The 23,914-nt window shown below is 38.2% G+C and overlaps 2 protein-coding genes and 1 long non-coding RNA gene across 4 annotated transcripts; 2 read left to right on the top strand and 1 right to left on the bottom strand.

Moving 5' to 3' along the window:
- Nucleotides 1-33: 33 nt before the first annotated feature.
- Nucleotides 34-9,926, top strand: LOC125984422 (polyamine-transporting ATPase 13A3-like). The gene is made up of 31 exons (XM_049746259.2): nt 34-162; nt 891-959; nt 1,131-1,304; nt 1,433-1,612; nt 1,701-1,813; nt 2,016-2,099; nt 2,179-2,248; nt 2,321-2,455; nt 2,592-2,664; nt 2,863-2,994; nt 3,234-3,401; nt 3,472-3,629; nt 3,697-3,885; nt 3,959-4,020; nt 4,220-4,370; nt 4,467-4,544; nt 4,620-4,770; nt 4,992-5,112; nt 5,598-5,722; nt 5,803-5,960; nt 6,364-6,486; nt 6,570-6,649; nt 6,732-6,774; nt 6,837-6,946; nt 7,040-7,136; nt 7,378-7,450; nt 7,637-7,808; nt 8,514-8,725; nt 8,855-8,943; nt 9,172-9,252; nt 9,704-9,926. Exons 2-31 carry the CDS (start codon nt 909-911, stop codon nt 9,905-9,907), a joined length of 3,657 nt encoding a protein of 1,218 aa, XP_049602216.1. The 5' UTR covers nt 34-162; nt 891-908; the 3' UTR covers nt 9,908-9,926.
- Nucleotides 7,480-11,084, bottom strand: LOC125984430 (uncharacterized). Of its 2 annotated transcripts, none has more exons than XR_007486964.2 (3): nt 10,931-11,084; nt 8,602-8,723; nt 7,480-7,822 (listed from the first exon to the last, which is right to left on the bottom strand). It is a non-coding gene; the product is annotated as an uncharacterized lncRNA (long non-coding RNA). The 2 variants fall into 2 exon arrangements; XR_007486965.2 differs by having other exon boundaries at nt 8,602-8,684; nt 10,931-11,083.
- Nucleotides 11,085-11,097: 13 nt separating this feature from the next.
- On the top strand, nt 11,098-23,857 carry LOC125984423 (polyamine-transporting ATPase 13A3). Its single transcript, XM_049746260.2, has 33 exons — nt 11,098-11,225; nt 12,241-12,311; nt 12,466-12,530; nt 13,093-13,266; nt 13,619-13,801; nt 13,895-13,965; nt 14,243-14,326; nt 14,475-14,544; nt 14,648-14,782; nt 14,926-14,998; nt 15,422-15,553; nt 15,831-15,998; nt 16,106-16,263; nt 16,700-16,888; nt 17,627-17,688; nt 17,942-18,080; nt 18,204-18,281; nt 18,381-18,531; nt 18,684-18,804; nt 19,199-19,323; nt 19,399-19,556; nt 19,968-20,090; nt 20,189-20,268; nt 20,362-20,404; nt 20,729-20,838; nt 20,963-21,059; nt 21,209-21,281; nt 21,382-21,553; nt 21,685-21,866; nt 22,040-22,128; nt 22,453-22,533; nt 22,738-22,824; nt 23,294-23,857. The coding sequence occupies exons 3-33, from the start codon at nt 12,480-12,482 to the stop codon at nt 23,474-23,476; spliced, it is 3,642 nt and encodes a 1,213-aa protein (XP_049602217.1). The 5' UTR covers nt 11,098-11,225; nt 12,241-12,311; nt 12,466-12,479; the 3' UTR covers nt 23,477-23,857.
- Nucleotides 23,858-23,914: the final 57 nt, after the last annotated feature.

Genomic DNA, 23,914 nt, shown 5'->3' with positions numbered 1-23,914 from the left:
TCTTAAGTGTTTTGTTCACTCCCTTTGCGCCAGTGTGTGTCTTGGTCATGTTTCTCCAGAAAAGCTGCAGGCAGAAAAACGGATGGAGAACATTGGCAAACATTAACAGAGCTGTGGACTTGGGCATTTGATGTGAATACACCAAGTGGAGTGCATATATGGGTGAGTTTTGCCTCTTTGAATCAACTTTCACATGAGTTTATAAACTTATGTCTTTCATTCATTCTAAAAATAATTATAATCGATGACAGTTGCAAAACCTGGTCAGTGTGATGACGGGTCTACAAATCGAAAGTGTTGATTTTTAAAATAGCAACATCAAAATCTCCAAAATAAAGGGTGTGGTTTGCATGCTTTGTTTGTAAAACCAAAAAGGTTTTATCTTGCCACTTTTATATTTTCAGCAGAATTTTTTTTACTTCTCAGTGAGATTTATAATGTAAAACCAACGTGTTTGTTTTCCAGTCAGTAATTATTCACAAAGATGATTTTAATGCATAATTAACTAATTTACTAAACTAATTTAATTTGGTTACTGCCTCCAAGGAATTAAAATTAAAATTTTATGGCAGCGTGAATGCAAGTAAGTGTCACTGAGTTAGTTGTTGCTCTTCTTCTTGGAATTTGTGGACTTTGTTTTTCCCCCACTGTAAACTTCCAGATGAACTTTATGCCCTCATGCAATAGTCAATGTACTCTTTCCTTTATTTTGACCTCCAGTCTGTAATTAGTGTTTGTGTGTATTTTCTACCGTCAACTAAAATATCAAGAGCCAAAATGTAAAGTAAAAGAAGCCACAATATCAGAATGACGTTAACATTTTTTTACTTTGAGATGAAAATGTGCAGAATGTGTCACATTTATGTAATAATTCTCTTTGTGTTTTATAGTGTGTTTTTTTTGTCAATATGAAAAGCAGCGAAGGGAAACTCATCAATCAGGGTGTGGATGATGAGATGGTAATAATCTCTTTCTTTTTATTTGACATGCTAAAATATTAAATGTATTATTTGCTCCTGCTTCCTTTGTTCTGTCTTATTGAGATAAATCAATTACGTGGCCCTAAAAGGAGTCCCTGAGGGACTCCAAAAATTGAAAATGCTCACGATCCTTTCAAATGGTCCCTGCAGGAGGTGTTTGGGTACCGGCCCTGCCTGTGGAAGCTGATCCTGGTGGGTGTCGGTGTAGTTTGTTCTGGTGGTCTCCTCCTGCTGCTGCTCTACTGGCTGCCCCAATGGGGCGTCAAAGCGACCTACACAAAGTCCTCACTGAGGGAGGCACAAATACTTCTGCTCAGGACGACGGTATGGGGCGTCCCTAACTCTGAATGTGCCTGTGCGTGAGAAAGAAAACTGGAATTTCTCCCTTTAATCCAAATAAATGTGTGACTTGAAGGGTAAGTCAAATAATGCAAATCTATTTTCATTCACAGGACAAATTCAAACAATGGATATGTGTCAGAGTACATGTGATGATGGCAGCAGGGAAGACCCCCTTTGATAATTTCAATCAGCAGTCAACAAATCACCCACTGAATGGAGATGACCATCAAGGTCCCGAGACTGAACATGAGGAACAAATACGGAAGCTCATCCCTAGCGAGTCTGTCAAGGTACTGTAAAATAAAGTTTGAAACAAGATGACATATTTAACAGAAAGAAAATGATCATGTGACTTTTTACGCTTTGTATGTTTTTAAGTATATGAAGCCAACTACATTACTGACGGCCCCCCTCTCTTCAGTCCACTACTTCACCCACAACAGCATCAAATACTACTGGAATGAAGGGACACAGAACTTTGAACCATTTAAGTACGGGGTCCTTAAACAATGTACCGTATTTTCCGGATTATAAGGCACACCTAAAAACTGCACCTTATGTAAGGACAAAGTTTCAAAATGGGACATTCATTGAAGCGCCTTATAGTCCAGTGCGCCTTGTAGTCCAGAAAATACGGTAATTATTTTTATTCTGTAGAATGTCAGCGTAAATAAATGTTGGGGGTTATTTTAGTGGCTTAGAGGACATCAAGGTGAGCTGTGCAGCTATACACAGGGACCACAGCTCTGGACTCCCGAAAACACAACAGCACTACAGGTACCACAATTTCAATTTTTAAATCGTTTAGCAGGTCCATGATGCACATTTCATGACTAGGAATATTCATTGTCAACAGAGCTTTGTTTTTCGGCAAGAACGAGATTGACGTACGCGTGCCATCTTTGTTAAAAATCTTTGTAAAAGAGGTACGTTTTTGGTTTGAGGAAAATTATCGTTTCTTTAGCTTCGTAATCATTTTTTTATCTTCTTCTTTCAAGGTTCTGAATCCATTTTACGTCTTCCAGCTCTTTGCTCTTATTCTGTGGTCCACTCAAGACTCCTACGATTATGCTGCGGCCATGGCATTAATTTTTTTATTTGCAATCGCCTTATCTCTGTACACCATTCGAAAGGTGAGCGGAGACCAATCTGAGGAAATATTTATGTGCCGATACATTCGAGTTTAACTTCTCACGAGTCTTATTGAATTTAAACACCATTGGAACAAGCATGTGATCCTTTCTCACCGGTTGTCTGGTCTCATTCTAGCAACACGTGAGGCTGCATGACATGGTGGTGGAACACAGCATGGTGAGAGTGTCTGTGTGCAGAGGAAAAAAAGGCAAGGAAGTGGAATCTGAAATGCATACAGTACACACACAAATATTCATGTGCATACTCTCCCACGCCCATAAATATGTGCACTTTAAATATTTCATATCAGTTCTTTAATCATTTCCTGCTGTATAGTAAGCATCGCCATGTTTTTGCCATTATTTCCCCCCCCCCCCCCCCCCCCCCCCCCCCCTCTATCTCATAGCCTTTGAGCAAATCATGTCGACTGAGCTCGTGCCTGGTGATGTCATCGCTATTCCGACCAATGGGATGATCATGCCATGTGACGCCGTGCTTCTCTGTGGCACCTGCACAGTGAACGAGAGCATGTTGACAGGTTGACCTTTATTTATTTATTTATTTATTTATTTATTTTAATTTTATTGTGTTTCTTTGTATTTATTTAACTGTATTTATTGAACTGGCAAAATTGAAACAAAATGAAAAAAATAATTCCACTTTATGTACAAAGGACTGGCACTATTTTGGGCGCACATAGCAAAACTCCACTCGTTATGATAGGGAAAAAATGTGAACAAGCCTGGTGAGTAAGTCTTTCTGTCTTGGGATCCACAGGAGAGAGCGTACCTGTTATGAAGACCAGTTTACCAGGTTTTGGCACGGAGGCAAACAAGATTTATAATTCAGAGGAACACAAGCGACACACCCTCTTCTGTGGCTCACATGTGATCCAAAGCCATTTCTATGCTGATGAGCCGGTGAAGGCGGTCGTGGTCAGAACCGGTGCGGTCTGATGCTGAAAATGTATTCTCCCGCTGTTTTGTGCATCATTCTACCTTCCATGATCCAACAGGCTTCAGTACAGAAAAGGGTCGGCTCGTGCGTTCCATTCTCTACCCGAAACCCACCGACTTCAAACTGCACCGTGATGCCACACAGTTCCTGATGTGTATGGTGGGCTTGGCAATGATTGGCTTCATCTACACCATCACTATCGATGTCCTAAATGAGGTGTCGTATCTAAAAATAGCCCAGTTATTCCGTCTATATGTCCTATTCACATATTCATCCCGTCCAGGTTCATATTCAGGGCATCATCTTCGACACTCTGAATATCGTTATTATTGCTGTGCCCCCCATCTTACCCGTGGCCTTGTCCGCTGGTATTGGCCACGCACAGAGACGTTTGAAGCGTGTCGGCATCTTTTGTCTCAGTCCGCAAAGGATCAACATATGTGGTCAGCTGAACCTGGTCTGCTTTGACAAGGTGGAGGTCACCTACAGGCTTTCAGATTTGATGACATATCTGCCCTAATAAGACTTTTGTGTCTGTACTTTAGACTGGAACTCTTACTGAGGACAGTTTGGACTTGTGGGGTATTCAGAGAGCTGAAGATGGAAGGTAAGTAAGAAAGACCTGTTTTTTCTTTTTTGTTTTTTTCTCGACATTTTAGTTTTTTGATGCCGCAACTAGTTCAGGATAAAATGAGTCTTGCCGCACAACTGAAAATTTAGACGACAAAATATCAAGAAATGTTTTGTGCATTTTGTCCTTCTAAGTTCTCCTATGAGCATCCTTATAGTCCTCTTGTCCCACACAGTTTTTTACCTCCAGACTCCGAGGTGTCAACAAAGAATCTGCTCAACACTTGTTTTGCTGCCTGCATGGCAACTTGCCACTCACTGACCACCATAGAGGGCAAACTCTTTGGCGACCCTTTGGACCTCAAAGTGTTCAGTGCCACAGGCTCGGTAAAGAACACTGATTGTTTACGCATTCAAGCCTGCCGTGGAGACTCCGTAACCATATTTATTTTGAAAAGCGACATCCTATATTGTTTTGTTCAGATTCTCGATGACCCCAGAGAAGAACATATTGCCCTTTACAAAATCAATATTTCCACTGTTGTGCGACTTCCGCAGCAGGTAATCCATCTTCAGTGATTGATGTTATCCTATATGGCTCTTCTTCAATGTAATATATTAACATTTAACTTTCAGTCCGGTGAATTTGGCATTGTGCGCCAGTTCCCCTTCTCCTCAGCATTGCAGAGGATGAGTGTGGTGGTCCAGCAGCTGGGACAAAAACACTTGGACGTCTACCTGAAAGGAGCACCGGAGACTGTGGCTAACCTTTGCAGACCAGACACAGGTCAAACACGTGTGTGTGTGTGTGCCGAACAGTGGCCATAAAATCAATTTAAATTGACCATCTCTAAACATTTAAATGCACATTTTCAAGTAAATATCAGACAATCAACGCTTTTGTGTCTGCAAGCCACTTTTTGTGTATTTCTCTTGTCATTAAAACAATTAATATGCTGAGCTCACAAATGACAGACAGGCCTGCTGTGCTTGTGTTTGTCTCCGCAGTCCCACAGAGTTTCAAAGAGACTTTGGAGTCTTACACCCGGCAGGGGTTTCGGGTTATCGCCCTGGCACACCTTCAACTGGAGTCCGAACTCTCCTTGCCACAAATCCATAGCCTCAGCCGGTGCGTATTCATGCTTATGTCGAATTTATGTGTGAATACACAAACATCCCATGTCTTTGAACACATCTTATTTTCAAATGATACTTGTAGTAAACAACAAGTCCAAACACTCTTGGCACAAAGTTTACACTCACCATTGTTGTATTCCTCCATCACGGGACAATTACAGGAACATCCCACCCCAGAATACAAAGATGTTATTTATTTAAATTCTTGCTCTTCAAGCTCTGAGCTTCACTCTGATGTTGGCGACTGTCGTTTAGTTATTTTCTCCTCCACATACATTTAGTTTCAATCTGTTAGATGATCACAATAAATGCAACCAGACATCTCGACAAAATTCACACCTCAGGGAGAGGTTTGTGGTTGAGTTGGTTTTACTTACCCATATAAGCAATTATAGACATTTAGAAGAGGTGCATTATGAATTACTCACTTTTCTACCATGTCTTTTTCCCTTTGCATTCATTTTGGTGCCTCAACAGAGAGCAGATAGAAACCGACATGGACTTCCTTGGTTTGATCATCATGCAGAACAAAATCAAAGAACAGACTAACGGCGTTTTGCTTGATTTAAGACGAGCCAACATTCGAACTTTAATGGTGACAGGTAAAAACTGTATCTTGCATATCGTTAGGCTGCCAGTTTTTGAAGTTCACGTATTTGCCATCGCATTTGTGCGCCGTTAGGTGACAACATGTTGACAGCAATATCAGTGGCTCGAGACTGTGGGATGATTCAAGCCCATGAGAAAGTTATTATTGCAGATGCTGTGCCTCCGAATGATCAAAACCCAGCTAGTATTATGTGGCGCTACCCGGCGAATCCTGTTCTGAACAATAATCAAGTAAGACAGGCACTAAGAACCGTGTGAATATATATATATATATAAAAATATAGTCTTTAAATTCATCAGAAAACGCTTCTTTATTCAGATTCATTATATGCTCCCTTCTGGGATGAGTAGAAATCTTTAAAAAAAAAAAAATCAGGGAAAAATTTGAAAATGTGTTGTCCAAAGATATTTTATGGTGGAACTTGCCCTCCGTGGCCCCCCTCTAGCTCTGCCCCTGCTTTGTAGTTTTTATGTATTGCATGCTCTGGCTTTTGCCCCCAATTCTTTTTACTGAAAGTGAAGGAATATTCCAAATACATTACCAGATTAATGTGGCAATGGTTTTGAATAATTGTTGGAAACAACACATTTGGATCAAACCTGTGTGTGATCTCCTGTTGCTTACTCCATTCAGATGTCTACCATCAGCTTTGCTGGTGAGGGATTACATTGTGAGAAGGACACAGGTTATCACTTTGCATTGAGTGGCCAAGCCTTCGCTGTTATCTCTGAGCACTTTCCACAACTTCTTCAGAAGGTATGAAGATACATTTGGCTTGTTTAGTTTTCAATGTTATGGTTTTCACATTGACTGGATGCTGGACTTTGGGGGTGCTTCAGATTCTCCTGAGAGCCACTGTGTTTGCCCGAATGGCTCCAGATCAGAAGACCCAGCTGGTGCAAGCCCTGCAGAACATCGAGTCAGCTTGATTTGTAATCTTTATCAATTACCAAATTTATTTTTATAGCGGGTTATTCTGCATGATATTTTTTACTTTACAGTTACATTGTTGGGATGTGTGGAGATGGTGCTAATGATTGTGGGGTGAGTATCCAAAAACTGATCGGACATCTCAAGTTTTGGGCTAAAGTTTCTTTCTTTTGCAGGCCTTGAAGAAAGCACACAGTGGGATCTCCCTCTCTGAGCTGGAGGCCTCAGCGGCTTCCCCCTTTACCTCCACCGTTCCGAACATCTCTTGTGTGCCTAACCTCATCAGGTTTTGTCATTTTCTTACAAAAAGAGCGCAGACATCTATGTATGATAGCTGACCATTTTTGAAAAGTAATTATTTTCCCCTCACTGTCCACAGGGAAGGCCGCGCCGCTCTTGTCACATCTTTCTGTGTGTTCAAATACATGGCCCTCTTCACCATCATCTTGTTCTGCAGCACAACTCTGCTCTACTCGGTAACTATTCTGCCTCATTTGTAGACACGGTGATGCATTTGTTCTATAATTCATAGAACAGGGAAATAGACCACAAATTATAAATGCTCTGCTATGATGCATATTTGTGGGAGTTTTTTTTTTTTAATAACAGACAGGAAAGAAATGATTGCAAGTGTCATTTTTAGTTATTATTTCCAATGATTTAAAACCAAAAATTTGTACATGCAGATGTGCAGTGTGTCTGATGTGTCTTCTCCAGGTTCTTACAAACTTTGGATTCTACCAGTTCTTATTTATTGACATTGGCGTCACTATCTTTGTTGTCTTTACAAGTGAGTAACACGCATATAATTTAAAAAATTTTTTTATTATAATCTTTGAAATCCATTTATTAGATGTGCAAAGATGATCTAGTCTAGAAATGAGCAGGATGGTCTCCCATAATGAGTCACAATCATTTGACACAAGAGTGCTGAATTTAATGCATAATTTTCCAACGGGTTTGTTTCGATGTGTAGTGAGCCTAAACCCGGCGTGGAAGAAGTTGGTGAAGCAAACCCCTGAAACCAACCTGATTTCCTGCTCGGTGCTCTCCTCGCTTATTTCTCAGATCTTCAATTGCCTACTGTTCCAGCTTGTGGCTTTTTTCTTAGTGCAACATCAGAGTTGGTATGAGCCGCCCAAGTCAATGTGAGTAACGTCTCCTATGAAAATTACCAAACAAAGAAATGAATCACTTGAACTACAAATGCAATTTGTGCTGTAATTGCTACTGTATACAGTCTATTTTGTGTCAGCATAAATTATTTTTCTAATAACTCCCATCTTTTAATTCTACCCTGGATCAACCAACTTATGACTTGTACAGTATTTTCTGTTTTATAATTTTGTATTTTAGTATAGAAGATCAAACTGCCAAAATTAAAAGTAAATAAAAATGAAAATAAAAACAAATTATTATTATTTTTTTTATAATTGAACACATTTAGGACCGCCCCCTCATTTGAATAACATTTCCTTCCGCATTGCAGGATGAAAACTGCCAGAATAAAAAATAAATAAATAAAAGGGAAAATAAGAATGAATACAAAAAATATCATTGAAAAATGTAATAAAAAAATTGATACAAATAAAAACTAGAATTAAAAATAAAATGTAAAGGTTTAAAAATGAAAATGTGGAAATCAAGTATCATCAAATAATTTGTATTATAATTTATGTTTTCAATTATATTTTTTCAAATATTTTTTATTTTTTTATTTACACATTTTGCATTCTGGCTGTTTCATGCGAAATAAGAAAAGCTATCATGAAAACATACTTGCACACATTCTTTCTTATTTTCTATATTATTTTCTATATTAGATGCGATTGACAAACTCTGTCTCTCCACAGCCACGATCCCTTCTCCAAGTATGACCCAAACGAACTGTCCAACCTCAGTGTAACGCCACCACCTAAAGAATTGTACGGTGTAAATTACTTGTATGCTGACGTCAGGAACTTTGAAAACACCTCCATCTTCTACGTTTCTGCATTCCAGTACTTGACTGTAGCAATCACCTTCTGCAAGGGAAAACCCTTTAGACAACCATCCTATAAAAACTGTAAGACAAAACTTTCTTCGTCAGATATGTGGATTTATAACCAGCATATTTCCTTGTAAATAATTTAAAATGAATCACAGTTATTAATGTTTCATTAACATTTGTTTTAACTTTTTTTTCCATTTTCAGGGCCTTTTATGCTTTCTGTCTTTACACAGTATGCTTTTTTCCTGTTCGCCTTGCTTCATCCCATTCCTGCTATTGACGATGTGTTTCAGGTAAATTCAGATGAACCCGTTGTGTTGATTTATTTAGAATTTTTTTGTGGTTAACATTTCAATTGCAAAAAAGCCCGTAGGCATAACATGGGTACACCAGTAATTTATTTTAATCCTAACCACAATGTAGATATAAAGGGTGCACACAGTGTACTATCAAATTGATAGATGTGAAATGTATTATTCTAGCAGGTGCACAAAAATTATGTGTATTTGTCTTTCACTCAGATTGCGGATGTTCCCTACGAATGGCGCATTACGTTGCTCATCATTGCTTTAGTGCATGCTGTTGTGTCTTTCCTACTGGAGGTACGCTCATAAACTTATCTGTCTTCATCATAATCAAAAATCAAAACGTTTTTTGCTATTGAGCTAAATTGAACTTGACCTCATCTAAACTTTCCAACATTTCCAAGGACATCTATGCCTTTCTATATTTTCTAATTGAATAATAATTCAATTAAAATGTATTGCACCTAAATCAAATTGAGGCCTAAATATTAACAGTTATTGATGATTAAATGTAAATGCAAATGTACACGAGTTAAAAGTTAAATACAACGGAACTGTAATTGGACAGTAATTCTTTCATTTATCACTAGAGGGCACCCATGTGCTCTGATGACATCACAAATGACAAGTTCAATGTTTTATTTAATTTCAAGGCACTAGTGTTCCACTGTAATTTGGCTTGTGAGTACAATATAATTTTCACTGACATTTTTTTTATGTTCTGCCTTCATTCTGAACCTGACCTCAGATTGTGAATAATCGTTGGGGTTGGGCCTACTTCTCCAGGAACTTCTGTTGTAAAAAACGTCATCCAAAGACTAAATACAAGTGTCTGGCTCTGAAGCTGAAAGATGAGGCTTTCTGGCCTCCTGCACCCTCCACAATTGCCTATGCCAACAGCACTCTTCTCTTGCACACTTCTGTCTCCCCTTGTTTAAAAAAAACTAAATAAAAAAAACGTTTTCCTTTCATGGAACTTCAAATAAGATCTCAAACAGGAAGCAGAATTATCAACATTACTCTGAATCAATAACTCAAATCTCAGCAGTTTAAGTAGATTGATTTGCATTACATATTTCATATGTTATCATTTTTCTGTAGTTAAAACAGTTTGGTTCAAAATACATGACATTTATGACACTATTAAGGAAGTAAAAGAACAAATTGGACTCATTTGGTCAGTTCTATGACAGCCCAGAAAGATCAGCCAATCTAAGATTGACCAATTACAAAAAAATATTTAATACATAATCACATTGTATGTTTTTTCTTAGCTTATCAACTAAATGTAGTCAGATGCCCGTTCTTCAGATAATCTTTTTTTTTTTTTAATGTGCTTGCCAGTATTTACAAACTGTTAACATGATATTAATACAATTAATACAATCAACAATTCATTAGATTAGACATTTGGATGTTTTAGCTGTAAACTACAAAAGTGAATCCACCTTGCCTTTGGGGGAAATAAGATCAAATATTTTTCAACATTTTAGTTTGACAAAAAAATGCCCAAGTGATGCCTTCAGCAGTGAGCACGAGTTGTCCATCCTATACTTTATTTCATTTCATTATTTTATTTTATATTGATTGAGTGATACTTATTCTCACTTTACAGGTACTTTAACTGTTCTGCCACTATGTGTCGCTGGCATGAATAAAATGAGTAAAATTATTCCTAGTAAATAAAACATTTTCAGAGTTCAAGCAATATTGGATCATTTGCTGTGCCGACACAATCGATGATCTGTAAAGGCACTTACTGGTTAAAAATCACTGGACTAATGCACCATCGTACATTTCCCGTTTTTCAAGTGAAACGATGACACAACTTTCCTAATTTTAAAGGTTCCTAATTTTTAAACTGGTTTGTTTAGCTGTAGTTTGTATCCTACATAGCTTCGTATTCATTTTCCCACGTTGTTAGTCATAGTAGTCGTAGATCGATAACATGAAGATTTACAATCTGTCTATTTACCATGCAAATTAGCCGATGCTTATCTGATTCTTATCTCACACTCTGAAGAGGCTTGTAGAAGATCCGTCGGATGTTTTGTTGTCTTTTCTCTACTTGAATGAGTGGGGGTAAAAAAAAAAACATCCTGATTTATGTCTTTTGAAGCATGCAGTGTAAATCCAGCCTTAGAGGTGTGTCCTGATGATTAAAGAAGCCAAAATAACCGCAGACGTCGGCCAGAAGAGAAATGTGGAGGTACAGGTAGGCTCATTCAATTCCGTGTATGGAGAAAGAGCCAGCACGGGCCAAATAAACGGTATGGAATGTTTACTGATAGTAATGTTTTTTTGTCAAATTCCGCGCGTTGACGTTTGGGAAATCATTGACGTGTTGTTTTGCTCGTTTTGCACATGGAGGTTGTTTCGATTGTTGACTCACGTTACTTGAAGTATAAGCAACTCAAAGCAAAAGTCGGAATTGCTAACAAAACTTGAATTCATAATAACGATCGAGTTTTAACAGGTAGATATAGCTACAAACCGTACTCAAATAAGAATAGTCTTCCAAGTAATTACGCGAATAAAAGTCAAAAATGGTAAAAATAAATACTCAAGTCACTGATTTATTCTCAATCCGGGCATGAACGTTAAGTACAAAAAAAATTAAATGAGGAATGTGCAAATTGAGGAAGTGACCAACATTATCACCTCTATTAAATTAATAATGCATTAAATCTTGCGATTTTGCAAAATCCATATGGATTAAAGCAAAATTGTCCCGAACAATTTCAACAAACAATGCAAACAATTATAGATGGATTAGATAAAAGAACAAACTATAGCTCAAAGTAACATAGCAGTACTTTGATTTTATTAAATATACACATAAAAATGGTGCAGTCAAACTACTCTGACAAATACAATTAATCCAAAATTTTACTTCAGTAAATGTAGCACGACGTTACTACCCGCCTCTGATAAACAGACAAAATTTGATGATTAATATTAATGTTAAGTCACAAGCAGGCCAGGCAAAATTATTCACAATGTAAGTAAGAATCTTGGGAAACAACTGCTGATGTCTTTTCTTCTTATTTTTTTAATTTATTTTTTATTTGAGAGAAAATGATCTATTTTCAGTGTATGGTACTCAGCACAAAAAAGTGCATGCACCTAGATGTTCTTTATATAATTTATATTTATTTATAAATATAATGTAAAATCTCTGAGGATATTCTGAGCGACACTGATGAATTGTTTTTGGCATTGAAATATATTCAAGGTGAATAATGTCAAAGTGGCCTTTGAGTTCTTCAATTTTTCTGTATGCAGCCCTTGGAAGAAAAAGTTTGGACACCCCTGCTGTATAGGAATCAGAATGTATGAAGCCTCTTTTTACTAAAGTAAGCAAAAAATTAAGTCATAATTACACTTTTGTAAGGATTCCAATGGAAAAAAAGTGCAGTATATTCTTTTAAATAGTTATATCAGCTTGTCTTCTTTCTAAACACTGTGAGGTGATTTAGGAGACCAAATTCCCTTGTATTTTTGTTCCAGTTTTTTTTGCCAGCATGGAGACCAGAGAAATGAAGTTCATCAATCAAGGCCTGGAGGATGAGATGGTAATTGTCCCGATGTATTTATCCATTCGCCCTACCTGCTTATTGTGGATTTAGACCAAGCTGGCTAATTTGTTTTACTCATTAGGTTTGGTTTTCTTTTTCTATCTGTATTGTCCATAGCTGCTGCCCTGGCAAAAACTGAAATGAAATTTTATCCATTAGGTTTGTGAATGGCTGAGGAACCAAAACAGAAATGCTGCGTCAGTTTGTGTTTTAATGGGCGTGTTCATTCATTTACTGTGACGTCCATTCATGACTCTGAGAGTGGGTGTGTTCAGAGAGGCACAGCACGCTCCGCGTAACGGCATATTTGCGTTAGCTTATGCGAAACCACAACCTATGTGCTCGTAGTAAAATAGATATTTGTTATTTGTAGTATAATCAATTTATCCACTGAGAAAAATCGGGCAAATGATACAAATGAAGTGTTCCTAAAACAGATCTTTGAGGAACGCCAGTGTTTACACAATATTTACGGAAAATAATTATTCACCGGACTATTGATATTCCATTTAAATTTTCTAAAGAGCTGAATTTATAAAATATCTCTTTGGGATTGCAGGAGGTGTGGGGTTACCGACCCTGCCTGTGGAAAATGATCCTGGTGGGTGTTGGTACCGTTTGCTCTGGTGGTCTCCTGCTACTCCTGCTCTACTGGCTCCCCGAATGGGAGGTCAAAGCCACCTGCACGCTCAGCTCACTGAGCGAAGCACACACTCTGCTACTCAGGACCACGGTACGCTTTGACAAAGTTCTGTTTAGCCCACTTGATGACTGAATCTTTAATTATTGGTGCACAGTAGCTGAAAAATGCTGCACACCAAGTGAGTCATCGGTAAAATATGCCGGGATGACTCTCAGTCATAGTGGCGCATCTAATTTGCCTCAAGGTAGGGAGGAGTAATTGGTTTAGTGTCTGATGTATAGGTATGCACTCGGGAAGTCAAGTCAAAAATGTTCTTGGTAGTAATGTTTTATGTGGCCCTACTAGTTAAAAAGTAACTTTTTAAAAAAAAAAAAAAATGTGATAAAATTATGAAGTTTAAAAAATACGATTAAATTCATGTTCGGCTTCATTGCTTTCACAGGATGATTTCAGGCAGTGGACTCGTGCCAAAGTACGTGTGATGTTGTCTCCAGGGAAGACCCCCTTCGATAGTGTGGATGATCAGTCCGTGGCTCACTTGCTGAATGTCCACCACCACCAAATCCTTTTTGCTGAAGAGAAGGAGCAAAATGAGAAATTCTACCTCAGACAGTCTGCTAACATTGTGAGAACTGCACACATTTTTTTTTTCTCTTTTTCTTTTCAAAATAATACATCAGCCTAGATTGTGACCCAGATTCTTTTTCACTCTTCGCAGATCCGCTACTTCACTCACCACAGCATCAAATACTACTGGAACGAAGGGACACAGGACTTTGAAACATTCACGTAAAACACTGTCCTATTTGCTATTATTTTGTTAAGTACCACCACAAAAAATACTCTGCTTTCCAAGCACCACCATTATGTCCAAGATTAAATGTATTTAATATATTTAGAAAATAAATCTCTAAGTACACTTAACAGTCTTTCAAAGTTAAATACAACTGAACTGTACATACTAGTGTAATTATTTTGTGTACCACTAGGGGTATGCCAGCACATTTTGAGAATCACTGATCTATGAATTCAGTGAAAGCAGAAATAACATTTAAGTGATTTTTAGGGGCTTGGAGCACTTAAAGGTGAGCTGTGCAGCCATTTACAGAGACCACAGCTATGGACTCACAAAAACAATACAGGACTACAGGTACCAATATTCAAGATTTTTCCTAATTTTTTTTTTTGTTCAATAATTTTACACTGTACAATATTATGTATAATATGCAGGGATGACACTTTGCTTTTTTGTCCTCAAAAACGGTTCTCTGAACTAATACTTTGCTTGTCGTCAACAGAGCTATATTTTTCGGCAAGAATGAGATTGACGTACGAATTCCATCTTTCTTTAAACTCTTAGTAAAAGAGGTATGTTTTGGGGATCAGAAACAAACATTTGTTTCATCGTTTATTTCAGCCTCTTGATTTTTGAATGATCATTTATTTTTTATTTTTCCCCCCCTCCCTCAAGGTCTTGAACCCATTTTACATCTTCCAGCTCTTTGCCATTGTTCTGTGGGCTGTTCAGGAATATTTCCATTATTCCCTCAGCATGTTAATTTTATCTTTACTTTTAATAGCTGCTTCTTTGTACACCATACGAAAGGTGAGTAAAGATTTATGCTTATCCTGTGTGTCTTTTGGCATCACTTCAACTTAACATAATAATACCGTGTGATATGTAGTCAAGCGGTCCTTTCCAAACCGTCGATAGAATTCTTAAATCTTTTCTCACCACTCTCATTCCAGCAATACAGGAAACTACATAACTTGGTGGTTGCACACAGTATGATGGGAGTTTCAGTGTGCAGAAGAAATGAAGGTACGTTTTTCATTAGATCCCCTAATTCTGTTCTGAAATAACATCTGTGTGTTTTTAAATACAGTGGTAGCTTGACTTATAAGTTATTGGAAGTATGAGCCGTCACTTAGTCAATTTAATTATTTTTTTGGCAAAATATAAGTTACAAACAAGACCCAGATACCCTGCCACTTGAGTGAATTAAAAACGTCGCATTTTGAGTTGAAGCTGCTGTCATCCACAACTTACACCCAAATGCTCACACGCTCTATTTTTTTAGCTTTTATGCTCTTATATTTTATTAACGGCATTTCAATTCATTACATGTAAATTTTATCTGAGTGAATAAAGTCAAGGTACCATTGTAGTAACATTTCCTGTAATATCAAGACTCAATATAATTATCAGGAATTATCTGTGGCCACTTTTCAAACTTGATCCCAGATACTGAACAAGTCATGTCGACTGAGCTCGTGCCTGGTGATGTCATCGCTATTCCATCCAATGGGATGATCATGCCGTGTGACGCCGTGCTCATCAATGGGACCTGCATTGTGAACGAAAGCATGTTGACAGGTATGTGGAACATACGGTTTCTGTCACGTTGCAATTAATGAAATGATCAAAACCGCAAACACATGCAACTTTGCCATGTAGTTCATCTGCAACGCTTCAAAATGAATTTGTGAAAAACAAAACATTTGAAGTCTCGAGACTTCTGTGACGACACCCACTTTATTCAGTTAATAAACCGTTTCATGAAGTTCCTCATAAAGATCTCCCAACATCAAACAACACGTTCAGACTGTTCTCATGAACACGTTTGACTCTGGAATTTTGTCTGGATTTCCAGGGGAGAGCGTACCTGTTACGAAGACCAGTTTGCCAAGTTCAGGCGATGACGCAGAGAGGATCTACTCTACAGAGGAACACAAGCGACACACCCTTTTCTGTGGCTCACATGTCATCCAAAGCCGTTACTATGCTGACGAGCTGGTGAAGGTGATTGTGGTCAGGACAGGTGAGGATTCCTGAAATGTTGTAACCCAAGTGATGATCATACCATATGATGAAACGAAGCAACCTTCAACTGTTTTGCCTTAGTCATAATGTGAATATGCTCAACAGGCTTTAAGACGGAAAAGGGCCAGCTCGTGCGCTCCATCCTCTACCCAAAACCCACCAACTTCAAACTGCACCGTGATGCTACACAGTTCCTAATGTGTATGGTGGTGTTGGGAGTGCTTGGTTTCTTCTACGCCATCGTTGTTGATGTCCTATTGGGGGTATCACTTTTCAGCTCTATACTTTGCATCATGACGTTACATGTAATCCCGGGTGGCAGAAGATAAACCTTCGATTGAGAAAACAGGGTAAATGGCATGATGCATGATTTTAGTCTCCTTCACTACCACCGTAGTTTGAATTACTCCAAGAAAACCTGCCCCAGGCATTTTATACATACCAGTGGGAAAATGTCTTCCAGTTTTGCAATCTCCAACATTCTCTTCATGTACACAGGTTTAATTCTGATACTTTTGAAGTGAAAACAAAAATCCTTTTGAGCTATCCGGAGGTGGAACCTCAAACTCAACAAGCTTTTATATCGTTGCAGTTTGTTACTTTTCTGTCACCCGGAACTACCATCACGCCTTGAAAAGATCCATCTATCAAGTGAGGTGTGTAATATCGGTTGTTTTTTTTTTTTTGCATCCTTTCCAGGTTTCTGTCCAGGCTGTCATCTACGACGCTCTGAATATTACTCTTATTGCCGTGCCCCCGATCATACCCGTAGCCTTGACCGCCGGTCTTGTGCACACGCAGCGGCGCTTGAAGCGAGACGGCATCTTTTGTATCAGTCCGCAGAGGATCAACATCTCGGGTCAGCTGAACCTGGTCTGCTTTGATAAGGTGGGTCTAATCTACAGCTTTTGTTTCATTATATTAGTCTTTTTATTTTATTTATTTATTATTATTTATATATTATTTATTTTTGTACAAAACAAATGCTTTTTTAAGTCCATCCTGAAATCCCAGCCCAAAGCGCACTGTTCTGAAATTTTTTAGTGCACTAGAGTGTCTGAGTATCTTAATCATCCCTAAATACCCAGCCATAAATCATTTTGCCTCACTTATCCCAACAAAATACTAAATTACTAAATTATCTTCCACCTAAAAGTATTTACTCGGAATAGCATTTAATAACTCAAAAATTACATTGATACTCTGATTATCTATTATGATACTACGCATAACCGTTTTCCCTGTCTGACTGGTTTGTGCCAAAACCATTTTCTCAAAATCCTTTTAGAATAGGATATTGTCTGTAGCTGCTAACAAGCAGCCCTTTTGGTGAACAAAAACATTCATTCATCCCTTCACCAACCGCACCTAGTGACAACACCAACAAATGTCATGTTAGCACCCCCCACACCCACCAGAGACACAAATAGGACTCCACACCCATAAATGTATGTGAGAAACCTTTTGTATGGAATTTAAAACAATGTTTAACCAGTTGCCTTATCTTAATAGGACTAGGATGTTCTGAGCTTGTTCAAATGATTTTGTATGTCTAATGAGTATATGTCAATCTAATTAGAAATCCTTACTCCAATTCTTTTATTATTATTATTATTTTTTTTTTAGACGGGCACTCTCACCGAAGACTGTTTAGACGTATGGGGTGTTCAGAGAGCTGAAGCTGGCATGTGAGTCATTTAACCATTTTGGACTCACCAAGTCCTCATTTAAAGCTTTATGATTGAAATAAAAACTGGTGCACCTCATGTTGCCTGATAGCTGGGGGACTTTAAGCCTTGCTATCGCAAAATTTATGTTCATGACAATAATCTGTACAACAATGAGGTAGACAGGCAAATGTATCACCTCAAAATGTCAAACAAGCAAAACAAATCTTTCCCATTTGAATTCTGAACTTTAAACTAATTAATTGTTTCACAGTTTTTCAGCTCCAGACATTGAGATATCTACGAAGACTAATTTTGCTGCCTGCATGGCAACTTGCCACACCTTGATCACCATAGAAGGCAAACTCTGCGGGGACCCTTTAGACATCAAGGTGTTCAGCGCCACGGGCTCGGTAAGGAGCACGGAAAGGTTTCTCTTCCCATGAGAATCCCGTTACAATGAGTACATTATAGAAGAATGGGCTTCATATTTTAAAGTCATGTTTAAAATTCAACTATACATTTTGTTTGATCAGATTCTTGAGGAGGCAACCGAATACCACACTGCACTTTACAATGCCAGAATTTCCTCTGTTGTTCAATTCCCGGATCAGGTAATCCTTAAACTCAATAGTTTAATCAAGTGACTTGTATATTTTTCTCTTAATCCTGAAAAGTACAACCCCTAAAGCCTTTTTTTTTTTACCTTTCAGTCCTGTGAGTTCGGCATTGTGCGCCAGTTTCCTTTCTCCTCGGCGCTGCAGAGAATGTGTGTGGTCGTCCGACAACTGGGACTAAAACATTTTGACGTGTATCTGAAAGGAGCACCAGAGACTGTGGCTAATCTCTGCAAACCACACACAGGTCGGACATGTGTCCATGGACATTTTAAGTCATTCAGTCTAACCAAAGTCTGTCAATTTTCCAATGGGTGACATCTTGAGTATGCCTTCATTCATTTAGTCAAGATAGACCTTCTATAGAAATATGAATATATAATGTATTTGTCTCCGCAGTTCCACAAAGTTTCACAGAGATTCTTGAGGCTTACACACGACAAGGGTTCAGGGTTATTGCCTTGGCCCATAACCAGCTAGAGTCTGAACTCTCCTGGCTCAAAGTCCAGAGCCTAAGCCGGTATGCATTCATCTATTTATAGATTTATTGCAGAATAATCCCACACTAAAATGTCCTTTTTTTAGTCAGATTTCTGGTGGCCACATATAGTTGTTTTAAAAATATCGTTTTTGTCTGCTTAAAATATCAGTCTGACACTAATAATGCACTTAAAATAAAAAATGTTTTATATTACGTTGATGCATTTAAAATTCAAACGAAAAAAAAAGTGCTTATCCACTCATTTTACATTCCAAAGTTATACCACTGCAAGGTAGCACCCAAAAATTGCTAATTAAAAAAAATTCCATTTTATTTGCGTTTGTGTGAGGAATTTCCATCTCTTTGAGAATTTTCCTTCTGTAGAGAAGATGAAGGTGTTTGACTTCCGTCTGTTTTTCTTTGGTGTTAACAGAGAGCAGATAGAAACCGACATGGACTTCCTTGGTTTGATCATCATGCAGAATAAAATCAAAGAACAGACTGCTGACGTTTTGCTTGAGTTAAGACGAGCCAACATTCGAACTTTAATGGTGACAGGTAAACACTGTAAATTTCTTATTGGGTCATCAATGTATCGAATTCACATATTTGACTATTTTTGTGTGATGTCAGGTGACAACATGTTGACAGCAATATCAGTGGCTCGAGATTGCGGAATGATTCCAGACCATGAGAAAGTCATTATTGCAGATGCAGTGTCTCCGAATGATCAAAATCCCGCCAAGATCACGTGGCGCTACTGCAAGAGCCCAGTTCAGATCAACAATCAGGTAAAACAGGGATGTTATGCTGAAAATAGAATTATTGGTGATGTTTGCCAAATACAAAAAAGGAACTTAACATCAAATCAAAAGCATGACAAATTAATTTTGTCATTCTATTTGTGTTGAATAGAAAGAAATCCAGTATGTGGTATTTCATCTGTCAAATTGTTCAAGCTTGCACAAACTCGTTATGTGACCTCGAGGCGCGCTGGTTCCTCCTGTTACTTTTATGTAGCTCCTAAAAGTGGCTCCACTTTATATGACTCAAAACCAAGTACATGCACAGACCTGTGTAGTTTGCAAATGAACATAGTCTCCAACCGAAGGTATATTTTTTGTTAAAATCCTTTTCTTTAAAAGTCTCGGGAAATTATAATAACTTTTTTTGTGCTGCTTTGATTTTCCGCTCCAATTAAGACTACTAAGATCCCTTTTTCTGGTGACGAGCTGTGCAGTAACAATGACCCTGGCTATCACTTCGCTGTCAGTGGCCAATCCTTCAATGTCATCACTGAACACTTTCCAGAAATTTTCCAAAAGGTATGACGCTACCAATTAGCTAACAGTGTTCAGAATCTTGCCATAAAAAAAAAACAACTGGGTGTAATTTGTTGTTCTTCCTCACGGGGGCGCTTTAGTTCCTCCTAAGAGCCAGCGTGTTTGCTCGCATGACTCCGGACCAGAAGACTCAGCTGGTGCAAGCCCTGCAGAGCATCGAGTCAGATTATTTATGAATTTTCACATGCTATCTGTGTTCTTCATTTGATATTAGCAAATAATGTTATCGTTACTGTTTTTTTTTACCATGCAGTTACACTGTTGGGATGTGTGGGGATGGCGCAAATGACTGTGGGGTAAGTATTTGAGATCTGTATTTGCAAATCACATTTTATACGTGGTTCACAAATTATTCACTATATTTTTTAAAGCACAATATTACTTGATTTATGAGTTTGGCTGTAGTAATGCGCTTTGGTTAGTTTTATGCAAATAGACCTGTCATTTGGTGGAATCCATGCTAATGAGATTTTTTTTTTTTTAAATCTATGATATATTGGCTTTTGGCATAATTGTGTATAATTAAAGTGTTCTTTCAATTGGGTGAAAAGTAAATGATGTGAGTTATGCACCATGAAATTGTTGAATTCATTCCTCTGAATTGTTTCGTTCTCTTGCAGGCACTGAAGAAAGCTCACAGCGGGATCTCTCTTTCTGAGCTGGAGGCCTCTGTGGCTTCTCCCTTCACCTCCTCCATCCCAAACATCTCCTGCATTACCAACCTCATCAGGTAGCTTGCAACTGGACAACAATTTGACATTTCAGTGTCAAATCTCACTTGTCATACATAATGCACATTAACATGGCGGTAATAGTGGAACTTTAAATTTTTTTGCTTGCCTCACTGTCCATAGGCAAGGCCGTGGTGCTCTCGTCACAACTTTCTGCGTGTTCAAATTCATGTCCCTCTTCAGCTTCATTATGTTCTGTGGAGTCATTCTGCTCTACACGGTAATTATTCTGAAATATAAATATGAAAATACATTATGAGACAGTGCTTGGTTTCACTAATTATATTAAAAGTGAGTTTTATTATAAAGTACCGGGCAGGACGACCAAGAAAAAGGGGAGGTAAAATACTGGACTGATGTTGTCTTTAGGTTCTCAGCAATTTTGGAGACTGGCAGTACCTCTTAACTGACTCTGTGATGCTTTCTCTAATCATCCTTACCAGTGAGTAATATTAAATCGTGGACGGTCATGGAGCGGTCTAATCAAGATTTGCATTTTGTGATGATACAACTCAGGTTCTTGATCTGGCATCTCATTTTAGTGAGTCTGAACCCAGCGTGGAAGAAGTTGGTGCGACGCACCCCCCCAAGCAGTCTGATGACCATCCCTGTGCTATCGTCAATTTTGTTTCAGATAGTCAACTGTCTACTCTTTCAGATCTTTACTTTTTTCTTGGTGCGACAACAGAGTTGGTATCGGACTCCTCAGGAAATGTGAGTGTCACCTTGTACAGTATTTAAACATTCCTGAGTCTCTAAAAGATTGAAGTCATTTTTAACTATTGATTTGTAGTTTGCGGTGTTATTAAAATAAAGGCGTGACAAACTTTTTTTCTCTGTCACAGTCAATGCAACGACTCCAGTTTCAGTGACACCTGCAGCCTCAACCAAACCAAAGATGGAGGTTTATATATCATCAAGAACTTTGAAAACACTTCCCTCTTCTACGTTTCTGCATTCCAGTACTTGATTGTTGCGATTGTATTCGCAAAAGGAAAACCCTTCAGACAACCAAGCTATAAAAACTGTAAGATAGCAAAATTGTTTTCAACATCATTTTGCTCACCATTATTTTTACCCTTGTAGTCAATTCAAATCAGAGTATTCAAAACTATGCTCATCTAATTGAGTTATAGTTTCTAGTAGGACCTTTGTGTTTATTGTAGTCTGACCGACTTGTTCTGCTTTTTTAAATTTCAGGGTCATTCGTGTTAACCTGCACTCTTCTGTACACTTTTATCCTCTTCATCATGCTGTATCCCATTCCTGCTGTTGATGAGGTCATGGAGGTGAATCTTGTTTTCTTTTATTAATTAGCTGCCTATCAGTGGGGACATACTTGACTCAATAACACCACTATCACATTTCAGTTAAAAAAAAAAAATACATCAAGAGTATACCAAATGGAAATAACCCATGGGGTTCCCCAGAGGTCAATCCTAGGACCCTTATTTTTTGACATAAGGTCTAGCTTTTCTGGTAATGTCATCTAGAAATTATTAGTATGTCCAACAACCAGTCAAGTTCTCTTGCTTTTTTTGGCCATTTTGCGATAAATTGATACTGATATAAGTATGAAAGTGTAAACATTTCTCTGCCCTTCCTTCCCTCAGATCGCGGATGTTCCCTACAACTGGCGCATTATGCTGCTCATCATTATTTTAGCGCACGCTGTTCTGTCTTTCATCCTCGAGGTATGCTCATACGCTCGCATCTCCCTCTGGATGCCTTTTTATAATCTAATTTGAAAATACCAATTTATATTCTGTTTGCACAATGATTGTTCCTTGACTATTTCATGCTTTCTAATAATCAATGGAGAAATAGTCCTGATTGTGCATGTGTGGGTCTGCGAATCAATAAGGTGGAGTCCTCTGATCACTGCAAATGTTTCCTAGAATTTGATCCTTGACACTCTATGGAAGTTTTTTCCAACTAATCCGGGTGTAAAGTGGACCAGCAAACACACAAGTAACACAACACAGGTTGGCAGGATTTTGATTTTTGATTCTGTCTAGTATATGCTCATGCTTACTCTTACATTCATGTTTTTTTGAATTAATTTTGGTGCGCACATATAAATTGTAAAGCCAAAATGTCATTGCTGTTGAGAAACAAAATAGTAAATTTAATATTTTTTTTTTTACAAATTGATGCTAATGCTTGGTCCCTGTTTAGTTTCTTATGCTTAAAGATTACTAAGCAATCTTAAGTATTGAAAATTGTTAGAGACTTAAATTAAATCAATGTTTGAACATGATTGTGTTGTGGTTATATTAGTTCATAATAGATAGCAATAATAGATATAACACCTACTAGTCATTTTTTAGATGTGAGTATTCAACAATTCGACAATGACAATATGCAACACTCACCGCCCAAAACATCCTTGACAAATGTACCTTCTATTGACACACTTTTTGTGTTCCATCTTCACGCTGAACCTCATCTCAGATGGCGAATCAACATTGGGGCTTGGCCTTCCTCTCCAGGATCCTTTGTCATAAAAACCGGCCCCCAAAGACTAAACACAAGTATCTGGCAATGAAGCTGCAAGAGGAGATCGACTGGCCTCCTGCACCTTCAAGCATCACCTATGCTGGAACACCTCAGCACCACTTATCGGTCCCATTTTGACACCAAGAGTGACAGAATATCCTTAAACACAGGCCTTGCCTCTACGAGATGTCTGGTGCTTTATGGATGGATGGATGGATGGATGGATGGATGGATGGATGGATGGATGGATGGATGGATGGATGGATGGATGGATGGATGGATGGATGGATGGATGGATGGATGGATGGATGGATATGGATGGATATGGATGGATATGGATGGATATGGATGGATATGGATGGATATGGATGGATATGGATGGATATGGATGGATGGATTCAGTAAATAGGGGAAAAAATAAGTTAACTGAACATTTAAGGACTTCTTCTGTGATTTCAGGCTATCCCTGAACCCCCAGACTTGATTTAGACTTTTTACATTAAAAGACATTTGTATCAATTTCATAGTTGATTGAAGTTGTTTTTTGAAGAAACAAATGTGATGCCAGACACTTGT

This window comes from Syngnathus scovelli, chromosome 17 (genome assembly GCF_024217435.2).
Source record: "Syngnathus scovelli strain Florida chromosome 17, RoL_Ssco_1.2, whole genome shotgun sequence".
NCBI lineage: Eukaryota > Metazoa > Chordata > Actinopteri > Syngnathiformes > Syngnathidae > Syngnathus > Syngnathus scovelli.
Note: the sequence above shows the minus strand (reverse complement) of the source record. Positions and strands in the feature narration are given on the sequence as shown.

Excerpts from the sequence above, each read along its gene's own strand:
- LOC125984422 (XM_049746259.2), top strand. The coding sequence starts at position 909 with ATGAAAAGCAGCGAAGGGAAACTCATCAATCAGGGTGTGGATGATGAG. Across the intron at positions 1,814-2,015 it reads CAGAACTTTGAACCATTTAA|TGGCTTAGAGGACATCAAGG; the intron begins GTACGGGGTCCT and ends GGGTTATTTTAG. Across the intron at positions 2,995-3,233 it reads GAACGAGAGCATGTTGACAG|GAGAGAGCGTACCTGTTATG; the intron begins GTTGACCTTTAT and ends TGGGATCCACAG.
- LOC125984423 (XM_049746260.2), top strand. The coding sequence starts at position 12,480 with ATGGAGACCAGAGAAATGAAGTTCATCAATCAAGGCCTGGAGGATGAG. Across the intron at positions 14,999-15,421 it reads AGTGTGCAGAAGAAATGAAG|ATACTGAACAAGTCATGTCG; the intron begins GTACGTTTTTCA and ends ACTTGATCCCAG. Across the intron at positions 20,269-20,361 it reads CAAGCCCTGCAGAGCATCGA|TTACACTGTTGGGATGTGTG; the intron begins GTCAGATTATTT and ends TTTACCATGCAG.